At 41.5% G+C, this 22,759-nt stretch overlaps 1 protein-coding gene across 1 annotated transcript in view; it reads right to left on the bottom strand.

Moving 5' to 3' along the window:
- The window catches only part of PRKCH (protein kinase C eta), a 212,981-nt gene that overhangs the window by 128,510 nt on the left and 61,712 nt on the right, over window positions 1–22,759 (bottom strand). Inside the window, exon 2 of the mRNA XM_001498126.7 lies at window positions 22,120–22,183. Within this exon, the coding sequence (XP_001498176.1) occupies window positions 22,120–22,183 (64 nt within the window). The remainder of the gene's footprint in view (window positions 1–22,119; window positions 22,184–22,759) is intronic.

The raw sequence follows: 22,759 nt of genomic DNA, 5'->3' as shown, positions 1-22,759 counted from the left end.
GCTAATCCTCTTCTCTAGTTCTCTTTCTGGCTGGAAATTGAAGCCTGGATGAAACGTCTTCCCAAAATATCACTTCTGGCGTGATTACTTAATGTTAAAGGTGAAGGGCAGGTGCAGGCTCTGCAGATGTTTGTTCAAACAGGAAATGGTAGGAACCACTTCTCTTTCTACCTTTTCTTCGCCTCGCTTTCTACCCTCACATACCAGCACGTTGTGAGGAGAAGGAACAGAGGGACGCAGCACAGCACTAGCTTCAAGCTGCTTTTGCTTTAGTTGGAGAGACAAAACATGTAGGTGGGAGGAACATGTGGGTTCAAGCATGGGTGTCTAGGAGAAGCAAGGTGGCAATGACAGAAAAGGAGTAAGCAGAAGGGGTTGATATGGGAGGAAAATGATGACTGGGGTCTCAGTCTGAACAGTTTGAAAGATATTATGGAACCAGAGCTCATGGGAAGAACTGAGGCTGAAAGTAGCAAGTGACAGTCTCCCTGAAGATGAAAGACTCTATGAGGGTTGGTGCTCACTTTTAACATATAAAGGGAGAATGGAGGCCCATGAAGGACAAGGAGGAAGGACAAAGAGATGAAAGCAAGATCAGAATAGTATAGCACCTAGCAGACGGGGGATACTTTCTTTCCTCATATTGAATATTTCATATTCAGCAGAACAGGGGGATAGAAGATGCATGTTTGCTAACTGAAAGAATGAATAAACGACGAGGTGGGAATGCCCAGCATGCGACTGGTTACAGGAAGCTGACACTCAGGAGAAATCCAGACTGCAGACACAGGGCAACAGGCAGAGTGAAATCCCCAGACTAAAACAGATCCCCAAGGATGTGAACGAGCAGCAAGGTCATGGCAGAAGATTGCTGAGAAAGGACTCATACATTTGTAATTAGGAGGTGTCTGAACAAGAGAGAATCAGAGACTGAGGAGAAATTGAGGGGTGAGGAGCAGATACAGAATATTTGTCAAGATAGTTGGCCATAAAATGGGGAAAGAAATAGGATGGTAGCTGAGGATCAGATGAAGAAATTTTTTTTCATCACAAAGGAGAAGCAAGCAGGGACTGTACAAAATGTAGTCAGACCAGATAAGTAAGCAAGCAAGAATACGTTAAGAGGCCAGAAAGGATGGATCTACCTAGGAAAAGGATGTGAGAAGAGAGGTTTCCTTGGCAACCAGCAGAAAGGAAGAAAGGAGATGGCCACAATAAGGGACAGTGGGCATATGAAGATGGAAGTCATCGCAGGATTTTTCTCAGCAGAGTATTAGAACCAGAATTTGAGTGAGAAGAAATAAAGGGCTTGCAAGTGTGAAGGTTTTGGAGTTGCAGAAAAACCAACAAGAAGCACACTTGGATTTTTGCTGACATATATATATATATATATATATATATATATATATATATATACATACACACACATGCTGACGGATCCAGGAGCATTCTTTGTCCCTGGAGCAGCACTGTAAGACGATTGCTCAGGTCTGGCACGGGCAGGGCAGGCATGAAGGAAGGTTCAAGTGTCAACTGACTCCTGGGCATCCCCGAATTAGCACTGCAGGTGACCCCAGAGTCTGGAATCGAGAAAACACTGAGTGGATCAGGAGGCACTTAGGGATCAGATAAAACAGTAGGGGTCAGGTTGGGGTCAGGTGGATTTGGTGGAAGTAACATAAGGATTGAGTGACATAAGGAAGTAACATAAGGACTGATCGGAAGGCACACCATGTTTGAGATCCAATTTGTGTCCCTCCTTTTTTTTTTTATCTTCCATCTCTGTACTTAACTTTTTGAACATATGGAATAGTTATCATAACTGTCTTAATGTCTTATCTGCTAATTCTAACATCTCTGTTAGTGCTGGGGCGGTTTCAATTGATTGACTGATCTGCCATTATAGGTTGCATTTTCTTGCTTCTTTGTATGTCTGGCAGTTTTTGACGGGACGCCACACGTCGTTGCATCCAGTCACTGTTGAGTACTGGATAGTTTTGTTTTCCTATAAATGCTCTTGAGCTCTGTTTGGGAACACGGTTAAGCTACTTGGAAATAGTTTGATTCTGTCAGATCTTGCTTTTTAGATTTGTTAGGGGCCCAGAACAGTGCTCAGTCTAGGGCTAGTTATTCCCCACTAGGGAGGCAAGACCCTTCTGTGCACTCAACTCAATGCTCCATGAATCTGGAGGTTTTCCAGTCTGGCTGCTAGCAACAGGCACTATCCTGGCCCTGTGCGAGCACCAGGCACGGTTCTCTCTAATCCTTGTGGATGGCTCTTTCCCCGGCCTCTTCCCCAGCCTCAGGTAATTTCCTTATACTAATCAGTACTCAGTGGAATACTCAAGGGGGACACTTTGCATACCTCTGGCATCTCTCTCTGGGCAGCTGTCTCCTCTCTGGTGCTCTATCCTATGATTTCTAGCTGCCTTAGACTCCCTGGACTCTCAGATCTATCTCCTCAGGGAGTCCACTGGGCTCCACCCAAGAAAGGGGAAAGGAGAGCATGCAAGAATATGGTGGGGACTGCAGGAGGAGCAACTTAGACACAGCAGTCCCTGCTGGTACACTCCACGGGCCAGAAATGGTGCTACAAGCAGGAAGCAAGCACCAGATCTAGACTCCATTTGCCTTCACAAGCAGCAGCATCTCCCCAAGACCCCTAGAGGACAAGAGCCTTTAACATACCTTGAAGACAACCGTCAGGCTTCCCGAAAGCAGCAGAGCCTACCCTCAGCCTTTCGGATTCATAACACCCCACCCGCAGGCACCACGGAGCAGAGTGCAGAGGCTAACTGAAACCCACAGGAAAGGTAACTGCTTTTCAGCACATGGTCCTCCTTCACATGCAACAAAATTGTAATTTTGCCTCCCAAATATGCAAGAGATACTTTAATTAATAATTAAGTACTGGATTCAAAGTGGATTTTCACTTGAACATAATGCCATCTGTAACCTAAGAAGGAACTGGGTGGTGGTGAAGTCCTAAACAAAACAGGCCAGCAAGCAAATAGACCCAGCTTATGCACTCAAACAGGAGACACCATCCGGTAAGACGAAGACAACCAAGCCGTAAAATTAAAACCACAAAAGTCAACACACACTTTAATTTATAAATGAGAAACTAATTTAATAAACTAAGGCAGATAATTGGGGAAAGACCAAAGGCTATAAAAATATCCACATAGAGTGAACCAACCACAATTTATAAATAAGTAACTAAACAACCAGGGCCACTCCAAGTTGATGGACAGCACTGAGTTAGGTCATCAGGCTGCTGACCAAACCTGACAAAATCCTGGGACTGGGGAAAAGGTAGGGGACAGGGACCAATGCTGCCTGACAATTTACAACGTCTGCCCTGGCACTTAAAACTCCATCCTCCAGAGACAAGAAATTAACAGCATGTTTCACATACAACCTGCTTTTAAAACACACCTTCCTTCTGGGACCTAGAAATGTCTTGTAAACATTAACTCATTCACTGTAACAAAGCTATAGGAAGAAGGCACTCATTGCAAATTTATATCTGTGCTAAAAGAACCAGCCAACTGTGGGGCTGGTTTTCAACACGATCCCAAAGAGCAATTCCCTGGACCCGCTGCTCCCTATGTCATGCGAGACAGAGGAGTAGACCCTTAATCCCTGCTCTGATGTCCTACCAACATCCCTGTGGAGTGCCATGGCAGTGGGGCTGCTGGTGAATAGGGCTGGTCTACACACACTCATACACTACATGATCCACAGCACAGCCGGCCCTCACGAGCAGAGGCAGTGCCAGCAGCATCAATCCCAGCAACAGCTCGATCCTTCAAAGGGTGACTTGTGAAAATGTGTAGCATTGGCTCTGGTGGGCAGACTTAGGAATAGGGGCAACATATGTTCCCTGGGGCCCAGCAAGCAGGAAACTGGCAAAGCAGCACTGCCCTCAAAGGAAGTGAATCCTCCTGCACCTTCTCTCCCACCCACAGCTTCGCTGATGATAGCTCCTACCAAAAGCACTTAGACACACAGCCCGGGATGTAACTTGCACCCTCCCAGAACATGACATACATGCAAAGTTCAACTGCTCTCTAACATTTGAAACAATTAGATAATTCACCACAATGTACATTGAAGTAAATAAGGTACAGATTTCCTTCCAAAATGGGTGAGTACATAATCCACATCAGGTTCTGAAACACAACACTTTGTGGGTGTACACGTGTGTGCATAATCTCATGTGACCTTTACAACAATCCCAGGGGTAGATACCACTAGCCCTGTGTTGTACAAATGAGGCCACCATTGCTCAAGGTCAAATGGCTAGGAAGTACAGGAAGCAGAGCCGGGTCCATCTGATCTAAAACGGATGCCCTTCCACCACTCATCCCACAGTTCCAGCCCAGCAATTCCCAGGGTTTTGTCTGTAAGGTTCTGTAAAGGAAAGGACTAACCCGAACCCCAGAAATTAACTTTTTTGGGCATTCAGGAAGCTGGAGGCATTACTAAAAGTGACCTACTAGCTGAAAGCCTGACTTATTTCCTAGATTTAGAAACAAAAACAAATGAACAGAACAAAGAGAGATTTCTCTCCCTATCCTTCCCCTAAAAGGTCCCCAGAACAGTGAGACTCTGCGTGACCCAAAACCAGAAGTGGGAGTGCCACTTGCTGGGGTAGCTTGGGGTGCCGAATGGTGCAAGAGAGGAACCTTGATGGCATTCAGTGAAGGGAAAGTATTTTCAGTTGACTCCCACAAAGAAGTGATCCTTCCCCTTATAAGACAATTAAAAGTGCCCCCATGGCTACTGCATACTGCCGAGTAAGCACACTGCACAAATGCTCAGATTCAGGATCACGAACTGAGAGATGGTGGGACGGGGTGTGAAGTCAGAAGGGATGCAGGCAACAGGGAGTGCTGGGGAAAGCAGTGTCCTGGAGAACCCTGTCCTGTCTGAAGAGTTCCAGGTGAAAAACTTCAAAAGCATTGTACTGTGTCAGACAAAAAACAAAACAAAACAAAACTGGTCTGTGAGCCAATTTCAGCCCATGAGTAGTTCATAATCTCTGGTTAGAGAGAGAGGGGGCCTAACAGACACAGCCAGCATGCAGTCAGTATTCTGCACTTAGAGAGACGGCTCATAAACGCTGGACTTAGAGCCATCTTTGAGCATTCACAGAGGTAAAGACCAAGCAAGCAGGAATTAGGGGTCTACAGTGAGGCCCTGCAACACCTGAGGCAGAGGCGTGGACCAAGACACGACAGTCACAGGGACACTTGAGCAGTACTCTGAAGAGCTCCTTCTGCATCCTGGCTGAGTGTTCCCACAGGGTCCTCACCGAGGGGCTAGCAGGAGAGATCAGAGTCCAACTGAATCATCATTTATTACTACGTTTAACAAAACCAAGAGTACGCTCCCAGAATTAAGCTTCAGTCTTTGTCAATGAATTCTTCATAAAGTCCGCTGGTAGAAGGAACCCCCCAGGCATCATTAGACGCTCTTTTGCCCGGACGGACTCTAAGTAACCTTTAGATAAGATGGTGGTACCCAGATATGCAGTCCCTTCCACAGAACGGTATCTGAACACTACTGATTTATATGAGTTATTACACCTTTCCTAAGAAATAAATTACTCATTTTACCGAGATACCCGAACTCGTCATCTGAGCTTTCATTACCAAAATTCCCATAATAGTGAGATTGATATAGGAAAACTAAATGCTCAAAGCATAAAAATACTCATCAAGGAACAGACTGACCACTTTTAAATTAGTCCCTTCTCTGACATTCCTCCCTGCTTAAAACTACGCTACTATTCCCGCCCACCATGTGCATGGCTGCAGTTGCCGCTTTCTGAGTATCAGATATATCCCACGACACAACTTACGCAATAAAAACCAGGTGCAGGGTAAAAGCGAGATCCTGGAGCTGACGCAGGTTGTGAAATTGACTAACAAGCCTCTCCAGTCACAGCAAAGCCCCTGATCAAGTAAATCCCGGTGTCAGGTCCATCACCAAAGAAGAAGAGATGAACACTGGTGGAGCCATGCCTGGCCTTTGGAAAAATTGATGACGTCTTCAAATATTTTTGCAAATAACTCTCTTTATGACAGTGTTGAGAAAGTCAGCGTGAAGTGGAAGGTGTTATCCTGCCTTCAAATCAGTCAGGAAAGTACACGCTGAGTTATTTGATCTGTTCTTGGTTCTAAGAATTAGCATACAGGTGCCCTTGTAACCCAAACGCTGATAAATATACGATGAAAGAAACTTACTTTCATCATTTTTGTCATCATTTTTAAAGACAGAGTACCAATCAAACGTTTTAAAATATATACTATAAAAAAACGTTGGCTCCCATTGTAACTGGAATCCCTTTAAATTGCCTTTTCCTGGTCCCAGTTACTCTAAGAGAAGGAAAATGTCTATAACTGGTCTCCAGCCCAACGGCTGAAAGGCAGCACAGCCAACACGCCCACTCTGATTTTACCACTTTGACACCTGGTCTGTCTCAGCATTAGCACTGAGGGTTTGCAGACGTCAGCAAGGCCCTTAGCCTCTGAGTCCCATTTTCTCCTCCTAAAAGCGCAAGTACAGTTACAACTGTAACTCGATCTGTTTATGTCACAGCATTTTTAAGCTCTTTTAAAAGAATGCATTTGGGGTTTTGTCAGCTCTTAAAAGACTGCACCAAAGTAATACACTCCACTCTGTGGTTTCTTTTCTGCTTTTTTTTCAAACCTCTCAATTGCCAAAACTTTCCATTAATCAAATTAGGCATGATTTAGGATACAACAGGAGTGTCAAACTTGGCCAACCATTAGAACCAGCCAAGGTGCTTATTAGGAATCTGTTTCCCTGGCCTCTCCCCAGAGACGCTGATTCAGTCTGGGGCTTGAGAGTCTGTTATTTTTCAAAATTGTCGAGCGATTCCATTGTTCTAGAGCAGATCGTCTCTGGCCATTTCATACACTTTGAAGGCTCTGTTTTCAGTACTTGGTAAATGCCAATCTAAGGACTCAGATAATGGAAGTGTCCTCATTTACACAAAACAGGAACAATCATCAAAATTCTGCCCTGATGGCCTAGTGGTTAACAGTTCAGCGTGCTCCGCTTCACCAGCCTGAGTTCATTCCCGGGACACCACCTGTGTGTCAGTAGCCATGCTTGGCGGCAGCTCACATAGAAGAACTAGGAGAACTTACAACTAGAATATACAGTTACATACTGGGGCTTTGGGGAGGAAAAAAAAAAAAGAGTGAGGAAGATTGGCAACAGATGTTAGCTCAGGGAGAATCTTTCCCAGCAGAGAAAAATAAATAAATAAATAAGAACTAACCTTCCAAAAGGTGTGTGTGTGTGTACATTAAGTCTAAAATTTGCCCAGACTGAGCTCCAACCTACTTACTTCTCCAGATGTTTAGTAGATGTGTCACTAACATTTATTAAAACTTTACAACAAATGATAGTTTCTACCACGTTCAAGAACAGAAGACTTTAGCTCAACCTAATTTTTCTGACTGTGCTTCAGATGGGCGAGGTTCACAAAAAAGAGCAATTTCTTAATAACCTGTAACTAGAATTGAATTATAGCTAATTACATTGAGCAGTGCATGGACTTGTTATATATCTCCAGAGAGTCATTTTGAACTTTTAATGCTTATTAAGCAGTGTAATGGATCCTAAATTAGCTTAGAACAATAAGAAACCATGATGGAATTCACAGAACTTGGGAAGTCTTCATGATAAACTTAAAATAGTTTTGCTTTAGCAACTTACATTAAATCACTGTAAATGGATGTAATATTGTGTTCGTCAGGCCCCAAAGGGGAAAAGATGATGTTCAATCAGCCAATAGGTGAGCCAGGTGAACTGCACTTAAGTAACTAAGGTATGTTCCTGAAAAGGGAAGTGACAATAACAGGGTGCTGACCTTGTGCCAACAACAACGCTAGACGCCTCCCCTGGACCTCAGGGCTCAGCCACATTCTTCTCGCTGCTGCAAACTCTCACCCACCAACCACGCTCCCCTCTTAGGGTCTTTGTGCTTCCTGTTCCCTCTTCCCCTAGACAGCTCCATGGTCCACCCTCTCCCTTCCTTCAGATCTCTGCCTCAGATGTCACCTAATTTGAACAGAACAGCACACACACAACCCTCATCTCTGTCCCCCTACTCTTATTTTTTTCCCTAGCACTTAACATTTACCACATTATGTTAATTTGCCTAATTATTTCCGCCTCCACCCACACACCAAGTTTTGAGTTCTGTGGGAATAACCCAGTGTCATTAGTAAGTACATGCATACACACATGCAAGCATACATACATCACATAATATCATACACAAATACTCTCTGTGTGTATATGTAGACAGTTCCCTAGGGCCACTGGGCCCAAGTGGTGATAATTTAGAAGTATTGCTCACCCCAGTATATTTTGCAACCAAATACAAATTTGTAGAGGCAGCAACTGATTTTCTCCAAAACAATGCGAGAACTAAGTTGCTACTTACGAAATCTAAGGCAATCTCTGACATACAGAACAAATGTGCCTACAGCCCTAGGCCACTGCGCCCTGCTCCCCCCACCGCACACACACGCACACACACAAACACTCTCGGCCTCCTGCAGGGGATCATCAGCACTGACTTCAGACCCCAGGACGAAATCATGATACTGAAGACAAGTTTCAGGGGAGAAAGGAAGAAACAGGTCTTCCTACCTCTCTACCTGCCCACTGACGCAGGCCGTTACTGGGAAAAAACTAATAAAAGGGATGCCAATATAAGTGGCCTGAAAAACAGAACCTCTGCTGCCTTGTTCATTTGAAACAAAACAGCAGAGAGATCAGGGGTTGCTGGAAATGAGATTAAAGCACAATGAAAATAGACTCCGGAGCAATTAATTTTTCTATCAAAAAATTAAATCATTTCTGTTTTGCTCAAATCGCAGTTCCACTGAGAGAATACCACATTAGTATAATTTCAACTAAAAAATATGCACTTTGAGAAAATAAGAACCTAGTCAGACTCCGTTTGGCAAGAACCTTGATTTCAAGGACACGGAGTTAACAAGCACATGGAGTTAACAAGGCAGAGCCACACGCAGTGAGTCTGCCAACGTTTCCGTTCATGGATCTCTGAGCTATTTTTGAGGTTCAGCTTTTAGTGCTTTCAGCTCTGACCACTTGCTCAGAAGTATTGTGACCGCCTTATTCTGTTCAAATCAAGCAGAGGTTTAGCATAAAGCTACCCATAACGAGCATCTCTAAAGTTAGAAACCGCCATAGGCTTCTGGGTTGTTTTGGTGTCACTTCCTGACCTTCCTATTTTTATGAGAAAGGGCTTATAACAAAAACCAGCTGAAAAGTATATTGCACAGTAAAAATAATTAGAAAAAAGATTACAGTTTCAAAAAAATTACTGAATTATTCTGTCGTCTATATCACCTAATTGTCACCTAAAATCAGTCCCCATTATAACATACACAAGTATTCATTAGTTCCTTCTGAGGTCACTAAAATGAAAAGTGCTGGACTTCTGAAAGGCAAAGAAAAAAATCAACCTACAAATTCTAAAAATAATGTGTTGCCAGGACCCTCTCATAGTCTTAAAAATTGAGGACTCAGAGTTTTGGTTGATGTGGGTTCTATCGATAGTTGCCATATTTGAAATTAAAATTGAGACAGTTAAAAATATTTATTCACTTAAAACAATAGCAAATCCATTGCATGTTAACATAACATTTTTATGAAAGATAAATATATTTTCCAACACTAAAAAATAATTTAGTGAGAAGAGTGGCATTGTTTTACAATTTTGTAAATCTCTTTAATGTCTAACTTAGAGGCCAGCTGGATTCTTTTTTTTTTCTTTTTTTGTGAGGAAGATTGGCCCTGAGCTAACATCTGTGCCACTCTTCCTCTGTTTTATGTGGGATGCTGCCACAGTGTGGCCTGATGAGTGGTGCTAGGTCCACACCCAGGATCCAAACCTTGGGCTACCAAAGTGGTGTGTGAACTTAACCACTAAGACATCAGGCCGGCTTCTAGCTGGATTCTTCTATCGGCTTCTGTGTTCAATCAGTTGCAATGTTGTTCTAGTTGAAGTATATGAACAAAATCTAGCCTCACACAGAGAGTAGTTGAAAAAGAGACAGTGCTCTCTCTTAATAGCTTTTTTTAGATAATTAAGAATATTCTTCTTTGATACCACATCAAAACTCGACAAGTGATAGTTTCTTAAAAGTTAGCAGCAATATGGAGTCTAAAACTAGAATCAATGAACTTTTCATACTCTGTTATATTAAATCCATTAGTTTATCTTACACTTTCAATGGAACCCATACATGGTTTTATAACATCTTGTATTGGTCATTTTGAAAATACTGGTTCACTGAGTTATGCAGAACTTCTTTTACTACACAATATTAAAAGATCACAATTGTTAATTAAACCAACAATGAACTCATGAGAAAAGTCTTTTTTAAGTATTGGAAGCTGACAAGCTCGTAATGGTAGATATAAATTTTCCAAAATTCTAAATATGGCTTAGAGGACCCAATTTTATCACTGACATCAAATACAGTCGTTATCCTTGAAGTAACAGGCTCGCTCCATTCATTTTTAAGAAAATATCTGACAAATTCCCAAGTTTTCATAACTATAGTTCGTCTGTCATTCTTTCAAGTAAAAATGGTATTCCATGAAAAAAGTAGCTCCCTCAGCTAAGAACTCACTCATGCCAGCGCTTTTCCTTGAGACACGGTAGCAACTCAGCATACGGCAGAAGTGTTTTATGCATACTTCACATTTGGTCACACAGAATATCATAAGGACATATAGTCAAGGGTTGTGCTTGATCACATAATAATGTTTAGTACTTCATCAAAGATATCCTTAAGTGAAACTATGGTTTCTTCTGCAATTTTAAGGCAATGAAGATTACACTGGCCACACTGATGACTGCAGAGTTTGGTGCCTTGATTACTTCTAAGATGCCAGCAGTTTTACCCACCATTATTTTTGCACCACTGGTGCAAATGTCAACATATTTAAAAAGGCAAACAGCATTTTAGTGTTATGAGGAAAACAGTTTTGGACTATAGACCTCCTGAAAACGTCTCTGGAACCCCAGAGGCCTGCAGGACCACATTTTAAGAACCCGATGAAAAACTGACAACAAAACCACCACTAACAAGTTTTCATCAACAGTCAATGAAGGGAAGAGAAGTAGTCAGGAGGAAGCCAAGGATGATTAGGGTATAATTCATTTATTTAATTTTTAATTTCTTCTGAGTTCCAGTTAAGGTCTGCATTCAGAGAACCCTACCGATGATCGTGGTAAAACCTAAGCAAATCTCAAGTTCAATCTTCCCAGAGCAATCTGATTCACGCCTGAAATCTGAGAAGGTGGCAGCTTTCCCAGGTGAACGTCAATCTAGGTTTCAGGAGGAGGAACCCATGGGAAGCCTTGCAAAACGACATCATTTCAAAACATGATGAAATTCTGAGGAGGGTGGGATTATACCACCCAGAGACCAGTTTTCTTCCGGTAATGAGAAAACACGAAAATGCCTCCCAGTTAGCTGGATGGCCTAGAAAGATCTCGCACCTCAGCATCAGAATCTCAGCTTGTGCCTGGGCTCTGGCACTTACTATCCAGGAGACCATAGCAAACCAGTGTCTCTGAGCCGGATTCACCATTTACATATTGAGCATCATATCAGCCTCAGAAGCTTGTTGTGGGGAGCAAATGAAATAACATATGGGACGGCATGAACGTATAGAAGTCATCGCTTACTAGGGTAAGAGTCCCTCCTGTCACCAGAAAATAAAACAAGAGCTGCTGTTGCTGCTTGCTCACTCACAGGCCTGGCACAGTATCTGGTGCTCAGAAGATGTTCAATAAATGAGCTGGCTGCTATGGAGAAGGGCAGCAAGCAAACTGTGACCTGGGACAATTAGCCCAATTCTTTAAAAATATCATTTCTTTTTTTTCCAGTTCCCCTTCTTTCCCGTTCCCTTAATGCCTCCTTCTTTCTCTCCTAGCCTGTCTCCAACCTGCCAGTCATTTCCAACGGTAGCCACAGGAGCAGCAGGAAAACTGAAGTGGTCACTCATTCCTCAGGCTGAATATACCAAGGAATAAAACTTTTTTTAAAAAGCTAAATATTTAATAATTAAATCAACAAGCTGCGACTGGGCTTGAAACATGAGAAAGGAATACTGAAAATCAGCTGCCATCAGATCATTTTTGTCCCTTTAAAAATGGCGTGCACTGTGATGTTAGACAGTTGAGGAGCTGTGGGTTGTAGGTTTCAAGCAGTAGCACGTTTCATCTGCCTCGCTGCCTGTAGCCACAATGATTTAGCAGAGGACATAATTATTTGTAAACCTGTGGTTTGACACAGGAAATTTGAGCTAAAAACTGAGGCAAAGGTACAAAAAGAAAAAGATCAAAATCTTACTCTACACCATAACACACTGCCTTAGTCGAAAGAATAAGCAGAGAGCAAAATTCAAATGCACCTTCCACACTCTCTGGGAGGAATGCGGCTCCATTCCAAGTAGCATACAGAGCAAGAGTCTGAGAGAGGCGGGCAATTCAAAGTTCCAGCAAAGTTTTCTAGACAAGCTTCAAATCCACAAATGACAGGTGCTTTATCAGGCTATATTTTTGTTTCTTTTTTAAGAAGTTATTTTCCCCCCAAAACTGGTATAGAATAGTTTCAAGTTTACTTTGGGAACACTGGGAAAAAACATGTGCACGTGGAACTTTTGTCTTACTATCTTCATAAAGATGCTTCCACCATTAATTCTTTTGCTTTACTTTATTCTCTTAAAAAACTATCTTACAATTAAACTTTGCAACTGCAAAATGTTATGTAATTGTTAGTAGGAGATGATTTACTTGTCATTCATTATAAGTGAGAACTTTAGGACGGACTGAAGGGAATTATCTTACTCATCTCTTCCTACCTGCGGTTTTTGACTCACAGCTTAGTATTTATTTAGAATTTTAAAAAATCTTTCTGAAGTACTTTAATCATTTAAAAATTTTAACTTGCCTCTTTATAATATAAAAGTTGTGAATTAAGGATAAGATATATACAGACCACAAAAATCAGCTCTAATTTATAAATAAGGATGGGTAACATACACTCAAAGTTAAACCATCATTTCGATGTCACAGAGGCAACCTAGATTCTTGTTTTTGTCTAGGAAATAGATATTTTTAAATGTGTAATTTTATGTTAATTTCAGCTTCTTATTAAAGACATTTCAAACACATGCAAAAGTAGACAGAATAGTGCAATAAAACCATGAGCAACCACCACCCAGCAACTATGATCAACTCACGGCTCATCCGGTTTTATCTGAAACCCATCCCTTCCTCCCACCTCTGGATTATTCTGAAGTAAATCTCAAGTAGCATATCATTTCATCAGTAAATATTTCAAAATGTATCTCTAATTGATGCTCTCTTTGTTTTATGCAACCACAATCACACTAAATAGCATGAATCATTCCTTCATATCATCATGTGTCCAGTCACTGTTCCCATTTCCCCAGTTGTCTCCTGGGAGTCATTGTTTGTTTTACAATTTATGTTTGAATTGGGATAAAATATGATCCATATATTGAAACTGGCCAATATGTCTCTCTTTTGTTATTTTGATTTTCCTTCCTCTCGTGTTTTTTCTTCCAATTTCTGGTTGAAGAAACTAAGTCTCTTATCCTGTAAAATTTTCCCACAGTCTGGCTTTTGCTCATTACATCTTATGGTGTTATTTAAAATGTCCCCCTGTCCCCTGTATTTCCTCTAAACTGGTAGTTAGATCCAGAAGCCTCACCCAGATTTGGGCTCAGTTTGGGGCGTGATACCTCACAGAGGTGCGGTGTGCTTCCAGTAGCAGGCACATGGTATCTGGTTTTCCCTCTGTGGGCCAATCATTAAGTTTGAGGTACCACGAGTCCAGGCAAACTGCACTTATGCAAAACTACATTTTCTTCAAATCTTAAAATCTTACATCATATTTCTTAATAGCATAACAACACAGCAACATCTTTTTTGATTTGTTTTCACATGAGGGGATATCACTACTTTAACTTAATTTCTTTCTGTTGTTTCTCCTCTAATCACAGCAGTTATGAGTTTAGTTTGATGCATTTTCATAAGTTTCCTTTATTTCAGCCTTTTTTTTTGCTACTCCACTCTTCCAGGTAAAAACTAGCCCAACTTAGTGACGAGCATAAACAGGGCCGGCTTCTGTCATGCTGACAGCATCTAGAGATTTGCAGTAAAATCCAGGTCTGTTTCACCTCTGTAATAAATTTCAGCTTGATTAGGTTGCAGATTTAGTTGTTAACTACAGAAAGGCTTAACCAGAATGAAATAAAGGGTAACAGGAGACAGCTTTTTCAAAATAATAAATCATTTCCAGTGTGTCTACTTCAGCAGCAGTGCTCTGGGGAATTCTCCATCTGATAAGAGTGGTAACACCTTTCTTAAGATGAACAATGGCGCTGGGTTTCTGATCTGGTTGACAACGTTTTGCCTTCAGCTCTGTGACAGACTTCCACAGAGAGTTTTTCTTGTTCCACCTTAGTTCACTGAAGGGCCCTCACTGCAGGTTTCCGAGCAGGTTCATCTGTCCTTCTCACCCCAGCATTATGCATAAACCTGCACACAGCACACTGTATCATCAAATTTTGAAGCTACTATAGGTAACACCAATTCCAACATTACTTTTCAAAGCCTTTATGTTCTATTTTTTTCTTCAAACTTCATTATCAAACACTTTGATGCCAATTTGGGAGATGTTATACCATGCGGTGAAACAGTGCCTGACATACTGTAAGCACTCAAACATTACTGAATGAGTAAGTAATATATTAACAAAATGGGTGTTCACTAAGTAAACCATCAACACAATTTAGTTGAACTTGACAAATCATAATCCATGAGCCAGAGTCTTTAAATGCTGGTGTTCCACAGAGTTCTGCTGTTGGTTAGCCTTGATTTTCTCTCTAAATCTTCTCAGTGGGGCCCTACATCCATGCGCCTGTCTCCCACTGACACCTAGAGCTACAGCTCAGGCCCAGCTCTCTTGCCAAACTCCAGACTCTTACTTCCACTTCCTTCCAGACGTCTCCACTAGGGTTTCCAATAAGCACCTCCAACTCCAGTTGTTCAAAGCTGACTTCATCATCTTCCCTCACTGTGTTTCTACGCTGGTCAATGACTCCACATCATCTGAAACCCATCCTTCTTCATCTCTAACACCAAGGAGTTGACGATTTCTGTTGGTTTCACCACCTGCACATCCCTCACAGCTGTCCCCTCCTCTCCATCCAACCCCCACAGATTCCAGCTTAACTCAGGCTCTAATAATCTCTCTTAGACAACTTTCATAGTCTCTTAATGGCTCTCCACACCCTTGTTGCCTCTTACGCTCTAATACCCTGGTATCCCCTAGCCCCTTGAGAGATCTTGTTTCTCTCTGCTTAAAACCCTTCACGGGCACACTTCACTTCTACTAGCCTAAAAGTAGTGGGACCATGCAATTTGTCATCTAACCCAGGACGCTTTTGAGAGCACAAGCTGGCGCTGTTGACAGTTTTACTGGTTTAGCAGACAAACTAAGACTGTCCCCAGCAAACCTTCACATAAGACCCTCCCAAGTGTCTGGCTACCTCTCCTATCACACTCCCCGACCTTTGGCACCTCCCCACTACTTCCAGTTTCTGGAACCTGTCACTGCTCTCTCACCTAACTCTAACCCTGTCTCCCCCCTTGAACTATCTTCCCCTCCTGCCACGTTTCTATTTATTATTCAAACTTGCTTTAACCGTCACCTCCTCTGTGTCGCTTTCTCTAAAAACCTGCTGGCTGATCTGAGTACATATTCCTGCGGGCCAACACCGTGCCTTGGACTTATTCCAGGGGGGCCTGAGCCCCTGCACTGCACACACGGGTGTATCCACCTGTCTCCTATGAGCTCTTTTAGGAAAGTGTCTACCTCTTGTCCATCTTTATCTGCCCAGCGTCTATGATGAGATCACAGGTCTGCACCCAGCAGGTATTTCTCATGTCATTTCTCAGTCATGTCTCACATTTAATAAAAACTTTTTGCCTTAGCCGCTAATTCAGTTACGGAGTGAAAGATAAGAAAATGAGACAGGATGAAACAAGGAGCAGCCAGCAGCTCCTCACAACCAGTCCTGTATACCACAGACCTCAGCCCCGTTGGAGCAATTTTTTCTTTTAAAGGACAGCTTTGGGACCGTAGAATCTGAGCTAATAGCAGAACTCCTACAGGAGGCCATGAAAGGAAAACAGCGTGTGACAAGCCAACATTATGCTAGTAACTGTCCACTAAATCCTTGTGGTTTCTAGTGTAAAATAAATTAGCGTCAAAATAAAACAGGCCCGCTGAGTATACAAGGGGTCCCAGGCCGGGGCTGAGGGAACGACGGAAATATTGCTGCTGTGACAATAGGAACATGGAGATAAGAACCCCACTAGTGTAACTTCATCTAGTGCTCAACAGTTTGCAAAGCACCTCCCTACGCATTGTATCATCAGACCTTCAAAATAATCCTGAAAGATAGATTAGCTATACCCTGAGGCTCAGCTAACACTTCTTGAGCTGTGACAATCCCTCCAGGATCTCAGGCCAATGCCCCTTTCACAGTCTGAGACACACTGGGCAGGCCTGACCTCATACTGCCCCTTTATGTAAAGCCCTTCAGCACCCAAGATGGGAACTAGAGCTCCAATGTTCTATCAGCCAACATATCACTTTCTGGCCAGGGATAAGGCAGTGTGGCTGAGAGGAACAAAGCCAAGGCATGGACATGCTCACAGCGCCAGGCTCAGGCTGCTGTCACAGGTGTGGCAGGAGCGTCGGGGGCGGGGGTGGTGGCTCCATTCCCTCCTCCTATAACACACTTGCAAAGGCAGCCATCATATCCTCTGCATTTGACAAGGGAGCTGTACTCGAAGGCAGCAGCCACGTGCAAGCTCAAGCTGAGCTCCATCCAAGGAGCCAAACTGACAAGACAATGCTCCCACAGAGAGAGAGAACAGATCTGAGGTTCCAAAATGCATCCCACACATAGATGCCACAGCTCCTGAAATTTCAACATTGGAAGTCTATTTCTCACAGATAAAACGGCCCTTTTCGCATCTTTTAAAATATGCAAACACACCTAAGGGGTCGAGTATTAAGATATCAATCACTATCACTTTAGTGTGAATTAGTCCATGAATTCACTATCTTCTTTGTTAGCATCTGTTCGTAGAAAGAGATCACTGGGCATCTTATTGCATTAAGAGACAGTTTGAAACAGAGAGCAGGAAGGACTAACTTAAAGGGGAGGTAGAATTACTAAAGATGGACTTGGCCTACCTCACAAATTTACCCAGGGTCAACTCTGAAAGGAATACAATTGCAATGACCTGGTAAAAACTCACGCCAATAAGATTTGACATTCCTTTCTTCTTATCACTAAATCTAATAAATAAATACAACGAGAACCTCCAGGAGCATTCCAGTGCTAGTATTCTGATGTTTCTAGTGTACAATGAAGGAAGATGGAACATTAATAAAATGTAGTCCTAAAGAGCTGGCATAACTCTAAGGAAAAGAAGTCACGTAACGACTACAGCACAATCAGACGTGGTCTAAGATGCATGGCCTTCCTCCGTGGTCCCTCGTAACTTAATGCAGAAAAGCGGTTCAGCACATTCAGAATCTCCCCCGCTCCTCGCTGTCTCTCCTCTCACTGCCGGTTTGTCGATACCATGGTTGTACCCATGCTCCATGGGCTGTGAGAATGTTCTATCAATAGTGCTCGGTCATGATGACACTACATTTTACTCAACTGACCTATAAGCAGATTCATTTTTCAGACAAATCCTGTAATTCCAGGATACCAAGCAAAACAAAAAGACCTATGAGCAGGCAGAAGACCCCACACTGTAATCTGAACAGTTTTTTCATGTTCAAGCATCCTAGGTTTCTGCTAATTTCACTATCGGAGCATAAAGATAAGATGCAACAATTGAGACGACAGTTTGAAAAATCTTAACATTGAAACAACTTGCCCCCGTGTCTAAGAATGGTTGGCCGGGAGGAGAGAAAACCATTTCTCAAAGAAGAAGTCACCAATTTGCAAAATGCCCACATCAAACAGACAAACTAGTAAGTCTCATGCATAAAAATCTTCACAAGAATTTTAGTGACGGTGGAGTAGCTTGTAAAGCCTGATCCTCTCACCAAAAACAACTAAAATCCCTAGAAAATATGTTTTAAAACAAATAGTTGAAAACATTGGAGAGGAACCAAAAAAAGGCAGAAATTAGAGGGAATTTGACACGTGAAAGAAGAGAATTGCATTGAGCAGGATCCACATTTACAGGCCATTTCCCATGATTACTTCCCAGGCTGCACAGGGCCGAGTGACCAGAACTCAAAACAGAAGGCTACAGTTTCAATGGCTTGAAGAAGAAATGACAAGATTCAGAACTACCAGATGACTGGAACCTGAACAGAGAAATCCTGGAAAGGATGAGGCCACAGAGAGAAGAATCACCAAATATGTAAACTCCTCAGTCCCTGGTCCTCCTAGCTGAGCGCGTGTGATGGAGACTCCTCGAGTCCAGAAAATGAGCCTGAGTGCTGAGCAAAGTGCGTGGAGCTGTCAGCCGTTTCCCACTGCAGGAGAGACGGTTTGAAGCTTGAGTCCCCAACAAAGGCAAACGGATTTACAACATCTCGGGCGTTCCATCGAAATGCCAGATTGGCTATGTCTTATGAATAAAGACTATGTCCTAGGACTGTGGAATTTGCCCTAAAAGTAAGGGGGAAAAAAGTAAGGGGCTGGCCGGGTGGCGTAGCAGTCAAGTTCGCATGCTCGGCTTTGGAGGCCCGGGGTCCGCCGATTTGGATCCCAGGCACAGACCTACGCACTGCTGATCAAGCCATGCTGTAGCAGGTGTCCCACATAGAAAATAGAAGAAGATGGGCGCAGATGTTAGCTCAGGGCCTATCTTCCTCAAAAAAAAAAAAAAAAAAGTAAAGAAGTCCCACTCTGAAAGGCCTTCACAGGGGCCAGCCTGGTGGTGTAGTGGTTAAGCTCTCGTGCTCTGCTTCCGCGGCAGCTGGGTTCACAGATTCAGATCCCCGGCACGGACTTAGCACTGCTTGTCAAGCCATGCTATGGCGGCATCCCACATAAAATAGGGGAAGACTGGCAAAGATGTTTGCTCAGTGACAATCTTCCTCAAGCAACAAAAAGAGGAAGATTGGCAATATATATTAGTTCAAGGCCAATCTTCTTCACAAAAAAAAAAAAATCCTTAACAGTTTTAAGGGGATCAGCCAATAATTTAATTCCCTACTAGAAAATAAAGAAAAAGGAGAAAAACCATATGGTAATCTCAACAGAAAAAGCATTTGCCAAAATTCAACAGTTACACTTGATTAAAAAAAAGCCTATCAGAAACCTAGAACTGGAAAGGAACCTTCTCAGTTGCGATAAGGGGCATCTACAAAATGCATTCAGCCAACATCACACTTACGGGAAAAGACTAAATCCCTTCCTTCTAAGATTGGTTATGAGGCAAGGAGGTGCGTCCTATAGGCCTCCAGGCACAATAAGGCAGGAAAAGGAAATAAAAACCATAAATATTAGAAAAGAAAAAGAAAACTGTCTTTATTAGTAGACAATATGATTGTTTACATAGAAAATCTTAAGGTATCTACAAACAAATAAACCTACTAGGATGTATAAGTGAATTTATTAAGGTTGCAGGAGACAAAGTTAATCTACAAAAAGAATTTCATTTCTATATACTGGTAACAAACAATTTCAAAATAAAATCTTTTTAAATATTTATAACAGCATCAAAAAGTTTAAAATACTTAGGAATTTTTTAAAAATATGTGTAAGACTTCTATATTGAAAACTATACGATATTGCTCATATTGCAGATATAGAGGAGACACATTAAAGACCATCAGTAAACGGAGAGATACATCATGTTTATGGATGTGAAGATGCTCACAATGTTAAGACGTCAGTTCTCCTCAAATTGACCTATAGATTCAACACAATTTCAATTCAAAATCCAGCACACTTTTGTGTGGAAATGGATAAGATGACTCTAGAACTGACACCCAAATTTAAAATACTGAGAATAACTAAAATAAAACTTTAAACAAACAAACAAAAAGAACAAAGTTGGAAGGCTCACAGTACTTAACCTTAAAAGTTACTACAAAGCAGCAGTAATGAAGACCCTGTGGAACTGGCCTAAAGGTAGACAAACGGATCGACAGAACATAATAGACAATCCAAAAAGAGACCCACGTATGGGGTCAACTGATTTTTGACAAAGGTTCCAAGGTGATCCAATGGGAAAAAGAAAGTCTTTTCAATAAACAGTGCTAGAACAACTAGATTACTATATACAGAAAAGAAATCTCAACCCCTCTATCACATCTAACATAAATATTAATTTAAGGAGTATAGACATAAACATAAAAGCTAAAATTATAAGCTTCTAAAAGAAAACAGGAAAATATCTTTGTGACACTATAATAGACAGATTTCTTAGAGAAAAATGTTTTTACACAAAATATGTAAACTATGAAAGCAGAGATTGATAAGTTGGACCTCAAAGAAATTAAAAACTTCTGCTCAAAGACACCATGAAGAAAATAAAGGCAAGCCACAGACTGGAGAAAGTATTCATAATACATATTTCTCACAAAGGATTCATATCCAGAAAACATAAAGAATTCCTAAAAATCAGTAATAAAAAGACAAACCAATTTCAGAAAACAGGGCAAAAGACTTGAACTGGCACTTGGAAAGAAAAAAAGACCAATAAGCACATGAAAATGTATTCATCATCAGGGAAATACAAATTAAAACCACAAGATACTATTTTATACCCACTAGAATATCTAAAATTAAAGAGAATGACCATACCAAGTGTTGGTGACGACACGAAGTAACTGCATGGAGTAACTCTCATACATTGCTGGTGGGAGTATATAATACAACCACTTTGGCAAAACATTTGAGAGTTTCTTATAAAGCTAAATATATACCCACTCTATTACCCAGCAATTCCGCTGCTGGGTGTTTACACAAGGAAAATGAAAGTACGTGTCCATAAAAGTCTATGTACAAGAATGTTTATAGAAGCACTCATGACACCCCAAAACAGGGAAAACTCCAAATGTCCACCAAGAGGAGAATGGGTAAACAAATTATGCTACATTTATATAATGGAATATTCAGCAATAAAAAGGAATAAGATACTGATACATCCAATGTCATGAATGAATCTCACAAAAATCATGCTGGGCGAAAGAAATCAGACACAAAGAGAACGTACTACATAATTCCATTTACATGAACTTCCAGAATAGGCAAAACTAACCTACGGTGAAAAAACAAAGCAAAGTACTATATTTATTGCCCTGGCAGCAGGGAATTCACTGGAAAAGGACACAGGGGAATATTCAGAGTGATGGAAATGTTCTTATCTTGGATTGGGTGCTGGTTACACAGTTGTACGCATTTGTCAAACTCAAATTCTTCACTTCTGATCTGTTCTTTTCACTGTATATAAACTTTACCTCAATTAAAAAAAAAATCAGGAGCTAGAAGTGGGGGTGGTACCAGAGAAATGGAACAGAATCTCTTAAAGAACAGAATGAGATTAAGATTATAAGGAAGAGAATGTGATCCTTCTATTCTTAACACATTCAAGGGCAAACTAAAAGACTGGCCCCAAAACGCAAATCTAAAGTACAGTTTAAGAGACTTGAACCAAGAGAGGCAAGAATCAATTCAGTTAAGATGATGATGAATAAAAAAAAAATTCAGTGAGTATGTTAAACAAAACACGAGACTGCCAGATTTAGCAAATATATTTAATCTGGCCACCCAAACCAATAACCATTAGGCAACAAAAATCAGCCAGCCTAACTTAGAACAGTGAATTTTTTAAAGTGTGTTATACAAAATGCTCTTTTTATAATTTCCATGATAGAAATTCCTACTTAGTATGAACCAAGATTTCACATACACGGGAAAACAATCAAAACTCGCTCTTACCTTCAGTGAAACTCCCTGTTAGGGTTATTACCACAAATACTTTCCCTTCTGGCTCCAGATCCACCTAGAAAGAAAAAAAAAAAAAAAAAAAAGTTACATTCTAATCTTAAAGTACTTTTTGTGGGCCTCAAGTAATTCTTCACAGAGAGGTCTAAATGTGCAAATCACAGTCTTAATCAGATCTAAGTCTCATTCAACAGCCGAGGGGCAAGAATCGAGGGAAAGCACAAGGAACCGTAAGGCTTGAAAATGCAAATCTAAAAGAAACAGTTCTTTCAATGTTTCCCTTCTCTTGACTTTTACCCTCTTCTACTTTGGCTCTTCATGATGTCGAGAAGCACATTATGACTTGGTCATTGTTTTGGAGACATCCCTATCTTATGCACACCATTTATAAGAGCAGCATTTTATTAAACCGCATGGTAAGTATATGACATAGAGAAATAATGGCAACATACAAGCTAATGAACAAATGTGGCATGGTCAACTGCAGACCTGTAGCTTTTAGGGAGTAAAACGTATGAAGGGCAGTGCTTTCTCTGTCCACAACATCTCCCTCTACGTGTGGGTGCTCTTCAGGAAGCACTAGGGCAGGCAGTTCAGGAGCTTTCCATTCACCCCCCTCACAGCGCACAGGAGG

This window comes from Equus caballus, chromosome 24 (genome assembly GCF_041296265.1).
Source record: "Equus caballus isolate H_3958 breed thoroughbred chromosome 24, TB-T2T, whole genome shotgun sequence".
Taxonomy (NCBI): domain Eukaryota; kingdom Metazoa; phylum Chordata; class Mammalia; order Perissodactyla; family Equidae; genus Equus; species Equus caballus.
The sequence above is the reverse complement of the archived record's forward strand: the minus strand, read 5'-3'. Positions and strand labels throughout refer to the sequence as shown.